The sequence below is a fragment of the Babjeviella inositovora genome (genome assembly GCF_001661335.1).
Source record: "Babjeviella inositovora NRRL Y-12698 unplaced genomic scaffold BABINscaffold_3, whole genome shotgun sequence".
Lineage (NCBI taxonomy): Eukaryota > Fungi > Ascomycota > Pichiomycetes > Serinales > Babjeviella > Babjeviella inositovora.
In genome coordinates, this window is record NW_017566840.1 from 1115642 (window position 1) to 1130331 (window position 14690).

The 14690-nt window shown below is 48.2% G+C and overlaps 5 protein-coding genes and 2 non-coding genes across 7 annotated transcripts; 5 read left to right on the forward strand and 2 right to left on the reverse strand.

Moving 5' to 3' along the window:
- Positions 1 to 1390: 1390 nt before the first annotated feature.
- On the reverse strand, positions 1391 to 4613 carry BABINDRAFT_160719 (uncharacterized protein). Its single transcript, XM_019128406.1, has one exon. It carries the CDS (start codon positions 4205 to 4207, stop codon positions 1424 to 1426), a length of 2784 nt encoding a protein of 927 aa, XP_018986698.1. The 5' UTR covers positions 4208 to 4613; the 3' UTR covers positions 1391 to 1423.
- A 317-nt stretch (positions 4614 to 4930) lies between these two features.
- BABINDRAFT_t129 lies at positions 4931 to 5029 on the reverse strand. Its single transcript has one exon. It is a non-coding gene; the product is annotated as a tRNA-Ser (tRNA).
- Positions 5030 to 5933: 904 nt separating this feature from the next.
- On the forward strand, positions 5934 to 8944 carry CDC24 (Rho family guanine nucleotide exchange factor). The gene has a single exon (XM_019128407.1). The coding sequence runs from the start codon at positions 6285 to 6287 to the stop codon at positions 8679 to 8681; it is 2397 nt and encodes a 798-aa protein (XP_018986699.1). The 5' UTR covers positions 5934 to 6284; the 3' UTR covers positions 8682 to 8944.
- Positions 8945 to 9198: 254 nt separating this feature from the next.
- Positions 9199 to 9271, forward strand: BABINDRAFT_t121. The gene has a single exon. It is a non-coding gene; the product is annotated as a tRNA-Ala (tRNA).
- A 1065-nt stretch (positions 9272 to 10336) lies between these two features.
- On the forward strand, positions 10337 to 11760 carry BABINDRAFT_160722 (uncharacterized protein). The gene has a single exon (XM_019128408.1). The coding sequence runs from the start codon at positions 10569 to 10571 to the stop codon at positions 11508 to 11510; it is 942 nt and encodes a 313-aa protein (XP_018986700.1). The 5' UTR covers positions 10337 to 10568; the 3' UTR covers positions 11511 to 11760.
- A 432-nt stretch (positions 11761 to 12192) lies between these two features.
- BABINDRAFT_166053 (uncharacterized protein) lies at positions 12193 to 13473 on the forward strand (the record flags this gene model as incomplete). Its single annotated transcript, XM_019130389.1, has 1 exon — positions 12193 to 13473. The coding sequence occupies one exon, from the start codon at positions 12193 to 12195 to the stop codon at positions 13471 to 13473; it is 1281 nt and encodes a 426-aa protein (XP_018986701.1).
- A 260-nt stretch (positions 13474 to 13733) lies between these two features.
- Positions 13734 to 14585, forward strand: BABINDRAFT_166054 (uncharacterized protein; the record flags this gene model as incomplete). Its single annotated transcript, XM_019130390.1, has 1 exon — positions 13734 to 14585. One exon carries the CDS (start codon positions 13734 to 13736, stop codon positions 14583 to 14585), a length of 852 nt encoding a protein of 283 aa, XP_018986702.1.
- Positions 14586 to 14690: the final 105 nt, after the last annotated feature.

The window sequence follows — 14690 nt, forward strand, 5'->3', positions numbered from 1 at the left end:
GCCGGGAACCCTCCCCGCATTTATTTTCATTGGAATACCGTTTTCGGATAGGGGCCCACTATAACACAAGCCCTATATACATTTGAACAGGGTTTAACGGTTTACTCCTGCATAACCCATTGGGCAAAAAAGGAGTCAACAACATTCATAGAAAGTGCTTCTGCCGAATATTATGGATCTGAAGACACTGCATCAAATGAGGACACCTACCCCACAAAGTTTTTGGCTAGCGAAATACCACCGTGTCGGTTTTAATCTGTGACCGGAACTCCTATTTTTATCCCTGCTAGACAACTTTCTTACCCCCAATCAAACTATGAGGTAAAGTACACTTCTGGTTCTGAAACCCTTGCCCGTCAAATCTCTACAACGCGCAAACTCTGGATTTACACATATGCCACCGACTTTTTTCTGTCGGTAATGGCATCTCATGTTACTGACGACTAATTGAGGGGTCTAATACAAATAAAGGAGGTAAGCTATTGTACACCGGGAGCCATCTACGGTATTCTGACGGGAATCTTGGTCAAAAAGGCAAGGAGATGAAAGTGGGTAAGATGCATCGTCTATTGATCTAAAGATGTATCGACTAGACGAGATAGTAAACGGGTTCTAGATGCATAGACTATACGAGATAGCAAACGGGTGTTAGGTGCATGATATATACGAGAAGGTAAATGAGTATTAGGAGCGCATTAGAGGCACACTTCAACAGTCTCTTGTGATTGGGGGAGCTTTCAGAAAGAATAAAAATGACAGAGGTTTTAGTGCAACCTATATTCACTGGCGGGGCTCAATCCAGATCTCTTTGCTACGAGAAATCAATAATGGCAAACTACCGATATCCCTAACAGATCCGCAAAGTCGTCTTGCGCATTACTTGAAGTCGGGTTTACCGGATTCCTCATCCTTATACTGTAATAGATCAAAGGTAAAAAGGGTAAAATAATGATAGTTAAGCGGTTGAGACGCTTGCTTCTTGCGAGGTCTGATCTTGAGCTAGACCCCTCGACCAAACGACCATTACATAACCTTTGTCAAAGTTAGAGAGCTGTTTCAAAAACTATATGGGGCACTAGATAAGGCTACTAGGATTGTTTGATAGTTATCTGAAACTATCCCCTAGTACGAGTGGGACAGAGAAGGAAGCGAAAGAGACTATAAGTGTTTTAGGATATGACTAATTATCTCTAACTTCGATGGAAGATCGTGATTATCCTTAAGGGTTAGTCTGACAGTACCTTATATCCGAGGATTCTTCAGGATAGTCTGTCCTAAGACATAGAACGGTTTCCTTGTTCGTTAAGAATACCTCCTTAAGGAACACATTCCCTGACAGAGTGGTTCGAGATTAGGCAGCCTATAGTGTTGATACTACACGTAATTCTTTATCGATACCTATGTATTAAATATGATTTTCGGCTCAGCCCGGAAGGTGTCGCTCACGGTTCAAGGTGCTGATAATACTCAGGGTAACCTTGATCGGCTGTGCTGTGGAATTATCCGAGTACAATGCCTCGCTCAGCGGCGGAGTAACCTTAACATTCGGCGCTTTGAGCTTGTTTTTGGCTTTGTTCTTGGGAGGCGACCCTTTAGGGGAAGTTCTTAATGAACGAGGAGCTTCTGTGCTACCATAGCCGGCAGTAGCATTGCCCAAAAATGGCAGAGTCTCGCTGTTTTCTACATCCGCTTCGATGTCCGGTTCGGGGGAGGAGGGCAGAGACGCAACGGATCCCTGTTTCCGCATTCCCACAAACACCACCATAAAGATACTGAACATGCAAACAATACCAAACGCCCCCAATATGATTCCGAGGCCAATAGCTGTCCACGGTAAGTGTAAAATAACCTTGATGGGGTGTTGCAGCAACCAGGAGGGCAAAAGCGGACGGTCAATGATGTACAAGCACTGGTTAGTCTTGGAATTAAAGCGAGAAGAAGGATTGGTACACCCAGTGTTCAAGATTCTCACCTCGTGAGAAACATCACCTTCAGAAATGTGTAACATAAAGTGCTTGGATGATACTTCGCGGCAGCCTAGGAAGGTGTTATTGAGGAGAGTTGGGATCTTAAACTCTTCAGAGGTGATATTGTGGTGACGCTGCAATGCCTGGGTCTGGCCGCACTGAAGCAAAAGATCAATCGCTCCTGGAGGCAAGAGATGCAATTTTAGCAACTTTTCGATATCGGGGTAGCTTCCATTCACGCTGTTGAACTTTAGCGACTTAGTGGTGGGCAAGAGCATCGAGTAGTTGTATTCCGGTGTCAAGTAATGGGCTAGTCCATAGGCACGGAGGAGATCGAGGAAGTAGCCGTCATCATTGGTGTTGTGGTTGATCAAGTCCTTGATATCGATGGTGAGAGAATCTGGAATGATGATCTCCTCAATCAAGTGGATTACGCCCTGCAGATACATGATATCCGTGGTGCCTCGGTCCATCCTCACCAAGGTATCGTTCAACAACAAATCACTGCCAGCGCTTTTAACCACCATCGACTCCCCTCCCAACGTGCTTACCTGTACGTCGGTCTCCTCGTCATACACCAAGCTCTCAAGGATCATATTCTCGAGAACGAGGCGCAACGCCGTCTTGTTGCTCTCCAAGTACTTGTAGGTCAAGTCAAGACTCTTCCAGGACTGGTAGCAAGGAAGGAAGATAGTGTACCCCTTGTGGTTCTTTGGGAGATGCAACAACCTGAGCTCTTCAAAGTACGAGAGCGAGCGCGAGCAGTGGAAGTAGGGAGCCACAGCGGTCACAATGTCGGTTGGCGGAGGGGTTATCTCTTCGTCTGTGAGGTAGATGTTTGTCTTTCCAATGGTGTACTTGTCGCTGGTGACAAAGAAGCGGTTGTTAATGACCCAGTCTCGTTTGTGGCCCTTTCCCACCTGGGAAATCTTCATCTTGGCGCAGTTTCCCGGTCCCAATTTCAGCGGCTCGTAGAGCTTGGTATCAAGCAACTTGGTTGAATCGTCGTCGGCAAAGAGCTCGTCAAAGTCGACCTGGCCCTGGACAAACTGGTACAAATCGCTCTTGGTGCCTTGCACCGAAATTTCATCCTCTTCCTCGTCAACAGCCACGATTATGGTCTGTTCCAAGGAAAGGTCATCGATGAGGTGGCTCAACCGGCGGTAAATGATATCCTCGACAAAGTTGGAACAGTTCATGCCGATGAGAATCTTCTTGGGGGTGAACCCCACGAGCGCCCGGAGATCCAAGTACTCGCCAGGCTGCGAGGCGTTGGTTTTGCCTAGAAGATGGACAATGGCATCGTCGGTGACTATGTTGGCAAACTTGGTATCCACTGCATTGACGGACAAGCGGTTTCCGTTCTCGAAGGAACGCAACGCCACCATGTCGCCGTTGAGGTTGGCGGTCTCAAAGGGGTCCAAGTTCCCGCCTACATACCCCGGAAGAATGAAATTCTGCACCACTAAGCTGCGGTCACGGGCGATGTGGCTGTGCAAATCCTCGTCGGCAACGTTGCTTTTCAGCAAGACGCTCGACTGCTTGCTCTTCCCACCCCTGTGGTCCAGGAGCAAGTAGGAAAGCTCGACCAGGGTGAGGTTGACGGAGGAGTCATGCGGCACAAATACTGTGACGTTTGTGAGATTGCAGTGACCATCAGAGTAGCTCGCAAACAATCGCTTGAACACTTCGGAATGGGTGTAGTTGTACTCGGAGGTGACAAGCTCGCAAAGACGGGCAGGCACGTGAAGCAAGGCGTTAATACCTTGAACGACATTGTCGGAGGTGTTGGCCAAGAGGTCTGGTTCCACCACCGCCACGCCGTTGATCAACATTCTCTCCTCGTCGCTATAGTCGATAATGGCGGGGGTGCGGAGGCTGGGGTTGGTAGCGGAGACGTGTTTGGTGGTGTAGAGGATGGCTCCCTCCCAGGGGGCGTCCTCGAGGGTTATCCTGTCATCTACGATGTACCGGGTCAAGTTCTGCAACGTGAAGGGTTCTGGAGTGTTGATGAACGCCGAGTTCACGGGCGCAAAGAGGGTCACGTTGGAGAGCGAATTGAGATAGAGTACCAAGCCGTTTCGCTGCACGAGGCGGAGGAAGGTCGAGAACTGAGCGTGGCGTGATAACACATCGATGAGCGTGGTAGTGGGGAGGTCGATGACCAAGTCGGAGGTGGAGACCTCACTGAGCACGGTTGTGAGTAGTAGCAACGGGAGAAACGGTATGGGGAATCTCATGTTGGGTAGAAAGTGTTAGAGGTGGGTACGGGTTATGATTCTATCTAGATGAGCAGGAACGCGAGAATTTTAAAACGCCTAAGATGGGCAGATAGGGTATCTTGGAGAATATCGTCCAATATGAATACCGTAAGGCAAGGTAAGCTCCAATGGTATGACTGACGGAATCTTTAACCTTTAAATAAGTCTAGGGGCCTGCCACAAGCTTCAATAAAAAGGTTTGCCGGTGATGCGAGCAAAACCAGCCGAATGGTTCTCAGCAGAGGTTGGTCAGTGGTAATAGGCCGACTGTTTGCTTGGATGCTATAGGCGTTGGAAGTGTGACAAAATCAGAAGACTTTCAGCTTCCTTCAGAGTTGTTTTCTGAAATAGTTCTAGGTAGATAAGCAAAGGTGGTAAAGTTAGCAAAGTGGTTCAGCAAAGCATTCTTTTTGGTAGACGCCAAGCGCCCTTTACTTTTGTCTCGCCCTTAACATTCGCGACTCACGTGTGCGGCTCCTTAATTCGTGGCTTATCAGGAAAGAAGCTAGTCGAGGCCCCCCTGGGTTGAAAATAAGGGCGCTCTCATCTTCTTGTATTTTCGGTACTATCATCTTTTTTTATTTCCAATATTTTCACTTCGATATCTTCAGCCACCTCTCAAAACCAGACATCTCGGTCGATTGATCTTAGCCTTGGGAGATAAGCGACAAAAATAGTTATGACGTACGCGAAAAAAGATATCGACACAGACAAGATTCGAACTTGCGCAGGTAAAACCCAACGCCTAAACTGATATTTCACAATAGCAGGGCGTCGCCTTAACCACTCGGCCACAGTGCCTGATTTCTAAAAGTGAATAAAACTGCACCCTCCTGTGGTCAAAGAAGGAACCAAAAATGTGTAAAATTAATAAGCTATCCCAAAACCTTTGGGCAATATAAACACGATATGATTAACGTTATACTCTGAGTTTTATTATATCATTTTTAATTTTACACGGGAATTATATAAGTGTACATTTTAAATTGTAAATAAGCTAGTATAATGTAAAGTTCACCTGCAAATTCTCTATACGCGCAACCATTCGACCAGTATGATTATATAATTATATATTTACTTCAGAACAACAAACACGCCTCCAGTTCATCTAAGCTACTAGTAGCCTATCCAAATATAAATCTATATCACCCCCCATACTTGCTCAATTACGATACAGGACACACCTATACTTACTCCAGACTGTCTGAATTAGCGATCACGTGACAATAAACCCCTGTCCAGACGGGTAACCCTACCCTCACCCTGTCCTTATTCCTATCTCAAACAACAATGCTTAAACCTGCAAAGGATACTCCACCGGTTTCCCCTGAGAGTCATCCCGATAATCGTCAATGGAAACTATCACGCGGTGTCAAATTTCCATGGACCTCTAATTAATCTCTGTAGGCGACCCCTGGTGTCGGGATAGGTAGTAATTAACACGGAAATGGCACGGTATAGCTGACAGTTTAGTGGTTTAGCACAGATCACCACCGTTCCTCCACGATAAGTCATATTGCCGTGTTATATTATAAACTCATAAGTGCATATGCTACTTAGCATGGACAAATCGTAACAACTCCGAAGTATAACCTACCCTTGTTGTGGTTACGGTTCCTGCTGTACGTGCAGGAGATTCCTGGTGAGAAAAAGAAAAAAGCCCGCTGGCAAGAAGGGCCAGACAATAAAGGTACCCCAGGTAATCATTCGTCAATAACCAGGAGCCTAGTCATTTCACAAACTATTGATTCTGAACTCTCCGATACCTTATCGTTTTAGTACTCCCAACAAGGCTAATCTTGCTTAACTCGACCCCTGAAATTTCACCAGAATCTGTTTGTACCAGACATCCAAGTGGCACCTAGCAGCCAGTTTGCGTTCTTGATCAACTTCTCCTGGAAAACTAGACCCTTCAAGCCTCTAGCCTGAAAAATCCACCCTTGAATCATCAGGTTCATCTTGCCTCGACAGATTCATCTCGCCTCGACCTCCCTCCACAAGGACATCCACATTCGGCCCGACCCGTCTTAACCTATCCTCTACCCGTTCGTGTTCAATGTCCCAACCAATCACCACCCGCTCGATCTCCTTCGCGCTGACCCCTTCGTCCCTTCAGATGAACCAAAAAGCGTCCGCATCCGCCTCGCTCTACTACATCTGCCTCACGCTTAAATCGCGCCTCGCGCGGCTCCACGATATGGCGCCGTACCTCGCGCTCGCGGCGAGTAACGCGGCAGCCGCGCACGAACAGCAGCAGTGCGCACTCGCGCCCCAATTTGCGCGTATCGACGCGCTCGAGTGCGCGTCGCCCGGACTGCGCGCATCCTCCGTCTCCTCTCTGGGCTTGCCCGACGAAGCCCTCCACACATTCATGGCCGGGCTCCTTCCCGCGGGCGCGCACGACCCGGTGACCCAGCTCTGGAAGCTCTGCCAGCAGGGATCCCCCCTCTGTCTCCTATTCAACGTTATCAAACCGTCCCAGGCGCTCCCCGTGGTGGCGTCCGACGACCTCCGGATTTGCAAAAAGTCGGTGTATGACTTCCTCATCGCGTGTAAGGTCCACTTGAACTTTCAGGACGAGGAGCTTTTCACCATTTCCGACGTTTTTGCCAACCAGAGCGAGGGCTTTCTCAAGGTTGTGGGGGTGCTAAACGCGGTGTGCGACCTTTCGCCGCAGTTCGCGCTTGCGGCTGCAGATGTTCCGCGGCCGCCCGCGGCGCCATCCTCGGCCCGTGGCAAGGTGCTCCTTGAGCTCATCGACACCGAGCGCAAATACGTCCAGGACCTCACGGTGCTCCACGCGTACAAGACAAGGCTTTCGCAATCGGCCGCGGTCCCGCCTGACCTCATCCACACGCTTTTCCCAAACCTCCTGGCGCTCTTGGACTTCCAGCGACGCCTCCTCGTGTCTCTTGAGATCAACTATGTCGCGAGCATCGAGTCGCAGACGGTAGGAAGCGTGTTCGTGCACGCGCGCAGCTACTTCCGCGGCTACGAGTCGTGGTGCGTCGGGTCGAAGGCGAGCCAGGAGCTCATTGAGAAAGAGCGCGCCAAGCTCGACGTAGGGGTCTTGGACGTGGGGGTTGAGCTCCCGGCGTACCTTATAAAGCCGGTCCAGAGATTGTGCAAGTATCCGTTGTTGCTTCGGGAGTTGGAGAAAGCCACGCAGCCACTCGCGGAGGAGATGGCTAAGGACGAATCCAAGCCGGACAACGGCACGCGTGACCTTCTGCGTGTCATGGATGACCTCGCAGCGGGCCTCACGGCCACGCGGCTGACCGCGAACTTGGTCAACGAGCAAACGCGGAAGCAGGAGAACCTAGTGCTCTTCCGGCAGCTCGTGGCGCGCGTCGCGAACTGGCGTGGCTACGACCTTGCGAGCTTTGGTGAGTTGTCGGCCGGGCTTGCGCTCGAGGTTAAGGACAATGACTGCGTGCGTAGTTTCTGGTGCTATCTCTTTGACGAGATTGTGCTCTTCTTCAAGGACGTGGGCACGCCCGCGCAGCTCAAGAAGAAGAAAAAGTCCTCAGCATCGTTTGCGAGCTTGATCTCGGGCACGAGCGCGAATACGAGTGCGGTAGCACTCGACTCGCAACCCGCGAATACTCCCCTCGAGCTCAAGGGCCGCATTTACACCCTGAACATCTACAAGATCCAGGCGTCGCCGCCGGCCGCACAGCTCTGGGGTGGCCCCACTCCCAACCCTGCGCACTTCCTCCTTGTCGGCTGGACAGGCGGTATCGATGCGGGCGTGTTCGTGTTGCGTTTTCCGAACGAGGAGGTGCGCGCACAGTTCGAGACGATGTTACGCCGCGTTGTTGCGCGCCAACAGAGCCTCCGCGAACGAGAGGCGGAGGGGAGAGATGGGAGGTATTCTGTGGGATCCGGCGGGTTTATTGACGATGAGAGCCGCCGGTCGTCGAATTCCTCCGGGTTTGGGCTACGGTCCGCGAGCATGAGCTCGAATAGTAGCTACTCGAACGGGTATGCGAGCGTGGGTTACGCGAGTGCGCCGCGCCAGCACTCCGAGCACTACAGCCCCGCCGCGCCCATCGTTGACCAACGCCTGCGCTCTCTCTCCCAACCACTCTACCGCCCTCCTAGCACTGGAATCACCCCCTCAATGCAGCATCTTTCTCTCAGCTCGTCCCCCTCCCCCACCAACTCCACATCCACCATCTCCAACATCAACGTCCAGCTCACCTACTGTGACGAGCCGATGTTCTTGCTGGTGTCGCCTGGGACGTCGTGGCGTGACTGGTGTGACGCCGCATACGCGAAGTTGCAACCTGCGTTGCGTGCAGATGCGCGCACATCGGGCGACGCGTTTGCGTACAAGTACAAGGACGAGGATGGCGACTGGGTCGTCTTGGGTGCGCGTGACTGGGAGGATGTCATTGAGTGGTGTGTAGAGAATAATGATGGGGATGGGTTGTGTGTCGCGGTGTCGTAGACGTCCGCCAGCCTCTATATTCGAATATGCCAGCCATTTCTCTTTGTGCGTGCTTTTTCGCGGTGACGGGAGAGGGCTGTGATTGAGTTTAGTGGAGTTCTGCCAACTGGTGCAGTGTTTTCAGCTTACCAAATATGCGTATTTAGTACAAGACACTACCATTTTGAAGGATTATACGATACTTTGTACTCGATGTAACGTTTTGTAAGAGGGGTTATATATCGGCGATGATTTGTACGAAATTGTGTTTAGATTAGTGCGCGACTAAAGGAGGGCAGAGCAAGCCCGTATCTGTGGTTGAGGTTGGAAAGCGTCTGCTCTAACAGCGCTTACAAATCCATCCATGTTAGCCGAATGGCCTTTTTTTTTGCTCTATAACTAAACATATATTTTCATCTTCCAAACTTCTCTTAACTCGGGTTCTCGTTTGTTGGCTTTATACACCTGTGATCCTGTCCCCCTGGACATAGATCACCGTCTCTCCCTAAATCAACTGTCTCTTTTCAATTTATATTATGGGCGTGTGGCGTAGTTGGTAGCGCGTTCGCTTAGCATGTGAAAGGTCTCGGGTTCGACTCCTGACTCGTCCATTTTTTTTTACCTCTCTGGGGGACACAATACAATTTTTACGTGACCAATTTGACATCAATGCGTGGTTCGGGTGGTTCTGCCATTGTTTGACCTTCCGGGGCGAGAGAAATTGTATCAAAAATGCGTTAATCTAGATTTCAAACTTCAATATCTGGCTAGGAACATACATACAGATGAAAAAAAGAGGTTCTAAAAGCCGTAGGTGTTGAGGGATCCAGCTCTTCAATATTTCAACTGTTAAGTTGTGGGGAAGCTAAGTGGGAGAGAGGGTTGTGTTTTCAAGTTACGCCTCCGGGAATAAAGAGGCTAAACCGTTGACTCAAGGTAAAAAGAGTAGACCCTGGTGGAATCAAACTGCTAGTCCCCGTGGTATTAGCACAATACCGTAACCAACTGGGCCAAAGGACGAATTTATAGGTTTGAATTTCATAAGGAAATTAACTTTTACCAGGGGTACCCCAAGGTAGCCTTCCGTGTATGATTTAAACGGTTTGGGCTGGAACCCTCTCCGGCCCATCACGATGTGTAGATTTTTGTGGAACCCAGGCTCAGGTGGTCAAGGAGCCTTCTCATCGGCGCGTGAATTCTCTTTGAAACAGCAGGAAGGTGATTTTTCGCGAGCATTAGCGGTTGGGGATATGCGTAAGCTAGCCTTAAATAAGGCGGCAGGATGTGTCGGAGAGGTTACCAAGAGAGCTACTCAAGCTAAGAGCCACACGCTTGTCAAACACGATTAATAAGCGGTTTGGTCACGATATTTCTGTTGTTTGAAAGAATATTGCTGGTTGACAGTTAATAATGGCATATATAAAGCAGGTATTTTTGCCTACAACCTTCCAAGCTCCTATATGTAAACTCCCCGTATCTGACGAAAATAACTGCGATCGCTGAAGCCACGAAAAACTTTCAGCCCCTCTGGCCGCGCTCGTCTCTGCCCTACGCCGCATTTTTTTTTTCGCTGCGTTCTCCTAAACGGGAGTCGTGTCGCGTTTTTTCCTGGCTGAAATATTCTACCCTCGCGTTTATCATCCGTATTTTCTGGCTCGCGCCTGCATTGTCTCCAGGCCGTAACGTCCGCAAGCGCCAATGTTTTTCCCTCGCTCGACGGCCCTACGCACGCTAAATATAGCCAATGGGGGTATAAACTTACGACGCCAATAGTACGTGGAAAAGACTCCATAGTTTCCCCAACCATCTCTCATGTGGACAATAGATGATGACAAGCAATTGCACCATTCTTTGATAAGACACGCACCCTACTGTTGGGCAAACCATTCCGGGAGATTTCGTGACCAGATGCTCTTGGTGGCCCAGGACTTTCAGGCGTTCAACCCTGGTGCCGGATGGAACAGCAAACAAATCAGGGTGCGGATTAGCTATTTGTCAAAAAAATGTGACAGAAAAAGACAAACCGTCAGACATAAGTTGTGGGATCGAATTCTCTCTACGCTTGCAGATCAAAAGGAGGTACAAGGGGAAGCACGACTCAGGAAACCCAAGACCAAGGTCTCCAGGGGCGAGGAAAGAAAGAAAGAAGTTCATGGGAAAAAATTCGTGGAAGCTTTAGAGAACATTTTTGAGGGAACTTATGAGGAGACTTTTGAGGAGACTTTTGAGAAGGTAGATTCTGGAGAAAAGGAAATTTACGAAAGTACAAATGGGACCACTTTAGGTGATGGAACAAAAGAAAGAGGAGAAAGGGGAGAAAGTGAAATCAGTGACAAGAGTGACGATGATATAAGCAATGACAAAGAATTCAAAAAAGGTAAAGATAAATACCAGCTCCTTTTCGAAAGTGATTTCAGTACCAAAAGCAGTCCCATAACTATCAAGTCTTCCCACATTCCTCCTAAGGAACAGATCTCCCCTTATGCTGTATTCGAAACTAGAGACTACACCCCTCGACAGGAAGAAAGCTTGGAACTTGGTAATGTACATAAATACCAAGAAATAGCTGCTGCACCAAATTCAGTTTCCGAGGTTTCCAATTCAATCCCCAAAGCAAAACAAACCGAGGGCTTCGATACTCCCCCGACAAAGAAAACTCATCTTTGTCCCATGCTTTTTAGTGACCCAATTTCCGAATTACTCAAACGAATGGAAGTAATACGTGCTCAACAAGCAGATCTGCAAGAGAAAATGAAGGAAGCACTACGAAGGCATAATGTGTTGTTACACCAGAGCTCTGAAAGGCAACTGGTCTTTATTGCGTCTTTGAATTTACACCACACATTATAAATAGCCTAGTGGATGCCGTTTCCATCTTAATTGGCCATACATTGGAAATTTAAGCACGACTCTCAGCTTAGTTTGTAAGCATAAAAATAAGGTCGTGAGACAAGGTTGTAAATCAGAATCTTTTGGTAGAACCATCCAAAGTGAGCCCTTCAACCGTATAAATCCGTAACGGGTGGGAAAGCGTTGACTGTGGTACATCTATAGATAGCACAAATACAGGGTTAAAGCTCCACTCTTAACCCATCGACCCTAAGACAAAACTTTGATCGCTACTTCAAAAAAGTCCTTATATTCCTCTGTTTTTCAAAGCCTTAAATTAGAGATATCAAATTTTCTCACGTGTTAGAACTTTGCGATGACGTCGATATTATTTTTTTATCGATTTGCCATACTCGAAGATACCCCAACCATTAAACCTCAGGAGGCTCCTTAAATGCTTAGTAAAAGGTTTATTAAAGAAAAGTACTCGAATTTTAAATCTTCAACTCGATATGACAACTCAACCTTTTGTTTTAATGCTCAACGAATGGGTGGCTCGATATATTTCAGACTTGCATGTTGTTGGTTTTAGTGCGCGGTGCGGCAGGTCCGTCATGCGAACTTTTCAGCCTACGCTACAAGGCAGTAAATCCTAATCACCACTGCACATTGAGGGCTTCCCACAAATACAGAGAGGGTAGTAATGGTCTACTTTTGCACCGCTGATGACGACTACAGGCTCTATATGGCGGTAGATCAGCACAGGCCGTTTGCCTGGGCCCATTTGTCAAAGAACTACAAGGAAGGTATACGGTTGATCGCCAGAGACCTCAAAGCCTTCAGACCCATTGCGGGGTGGGTACCCCAAAAGGTGAGAAGCCGTATTGACTACATCTTGAAACACCACAACGAGTCGGGAGTGCATTCAGATGCCGATCGTAGGGCCAGGACAGCGGTATGGGAAAAGCTTGTCCTCACTATCCACATCCAAGAAACGGCCTTCAGGGAGATGGAGCGCAATATGGCTAAAAGATCTTCTAGTCCTGATGAAATAATGGTTAAAAATGAGTCTGCAGAAGACATGGAAGTGCTTTGTCCTCAGGATGCTGCTGAGGACGAAGTGGCTGGTAGCCAAACGTCTAACTTGACAGATAACCAAGCGTCTGATTTGACGGACGAGGAGCCCCCGTACGTAGATGCTACCTCCGATCAGCCTGGGGTCCCTCAAGTGAGTGAAGGAAACCAGGAAAACCCTACAAAGTTGAGGCCAGAGTCCGGTGGAATCCTGGAAGCCAAGAACGACAAAGCCATCAGTCGGGAAACAATGGCACTGCACGACGATTTACCTCAAGCAGAAATCAGAAGTGATAAGGAGTCTAGCATGGAGGAATCTCTCCTAAAGCCGTTATCGGTAGCCGCTATGGGGGATTATAACCTTCTTCTGGAAAACGTCACAGGTGATATCTTACCCATCAGTGAAGGCGGCGAGCGGGATTTGGCGGTCGGCAAGAGTAGCATCCCGAACAAGGTTACCAGTATGGATGCTCCAAATATGGCAACCAGCAGAGGTAGAGAGCCTCCTAAGGAATCTAACGGTAGTGATGAAGCAGATGTGTCTCTGAAAAAAAGAGGAAACGGGGAATATACCTCGAGAAACAATGATGAGCCATATATTCCATCTTCTAGCCTGTTATACCACGAATCGGATACCAGCAAGAACAATGGTCATGTGATCTATGAAACCAGAGGTAGCCCAGAATCCACCCATAACTGCAACCAGAGCGACCGCTTTTTCACCATGATGCAACAGATGATAGACATGAATCAAAGACAGGCAGAGCAACACACGGAAATGACCCGAGCCATCATGCGGCTGAACGAGTCGTCTCAACAGCAAAGCCAAAAGTGTATCGACCAGCTTGTGGTAATTCTTAGTGCGTTCCAAGGTTCCCGTAAGAGAAAGAGACTGCAAAAAGGAAAATAAGATAGATTAGCAGCAGTCAACTGAGAATATTTTTGACATATATAAATGAATGGGCACCTCCCACCGTGCATGCGCACAAAGCTTTCTCTGTATGCCTGAAGCGTGCCTACCTGCATAGCAAAACACGACGTTTGCCACACGCCAAATCAAAGTACCATTTTGCCTAATCAATAGCAACTATAAACAACCTGGGTTTCTTTCTAGTTTAATAAATATCTTTCAAGCAAATCCCATTTAAATCCGCTCTAAACCATTCTACCATGGGCTATGAATGCACGATTGAAGATGACAAGCAGTTGCTTGCATCGATTATTGAGCACACTCCTTACATCTACCCTAGCAATTCCAGCACCTACAGGGAAAAGATGCTGCTTCTTATTCACAGTCTTAATAAGCGTAACCCTCAAGCTGGGTGGTTTTCTGAGAGATTGAGGAAAAGAGTTGACCACATTATTGGTCCCCGCGGCAAGAAGTACATAGAGAGTGGTGCTCTGGATCCCCAAAAAGCAGTCAGAGGTAAAGTATGGGCAAGACTTCTGGAGGAAATCAAAACCCAAAGGAGCATGGTTGATCATAAGACAATCACGAAGGAAAAAATACTGGCTAAAGCTATCCTGGAAGAACTGAATGTTATCCAGGAGCCGATCCAGGTGCTTCGCAGTCCCCCGGAAACCAATGGAGAACCTAAACAGTTTGATTATTTGGGAATTCACAGCTATTCTACTGCCCTAGGGTGCGAGTCGAAACAAATTGGTACACCACGTTTAGAGCTTGGAAGAGAGGTTACCCCAAGCATTGGTCTTCCGAACAAGGAGAGTTCGACGATAAAGTTTGACTTAGGTCACAGCTCCCGGTTTGCCTTCAAAGAGAACCCCTTTCAGTTCTCTGGTGAGTATGAGATCAAGGAGGAGGCAGATCATCATTTTCTCGTGTTGATAGACCAGTTGATGGAGATGAACCAGAGACAAGCATACCAGCACTCGGAGGTTTCTCGTGCACTCATGAAACAAAATGAGCTTTTGCAAGAACAGAACTTGAAATGTTTTGACCAACTCGCAGCTATTTTTCGGGAGGCATCTCAGAGTAAAATCAAAAGGAGAAGGATGGAGTGATGTGGATTCGAATTTTATTAGCCACTATATTGCTGAACGGGTGATAAACCATACGTAAGACACTGTGTATGAAAGCTGCAGAGATGGAATCGCAGTTTCGTAATA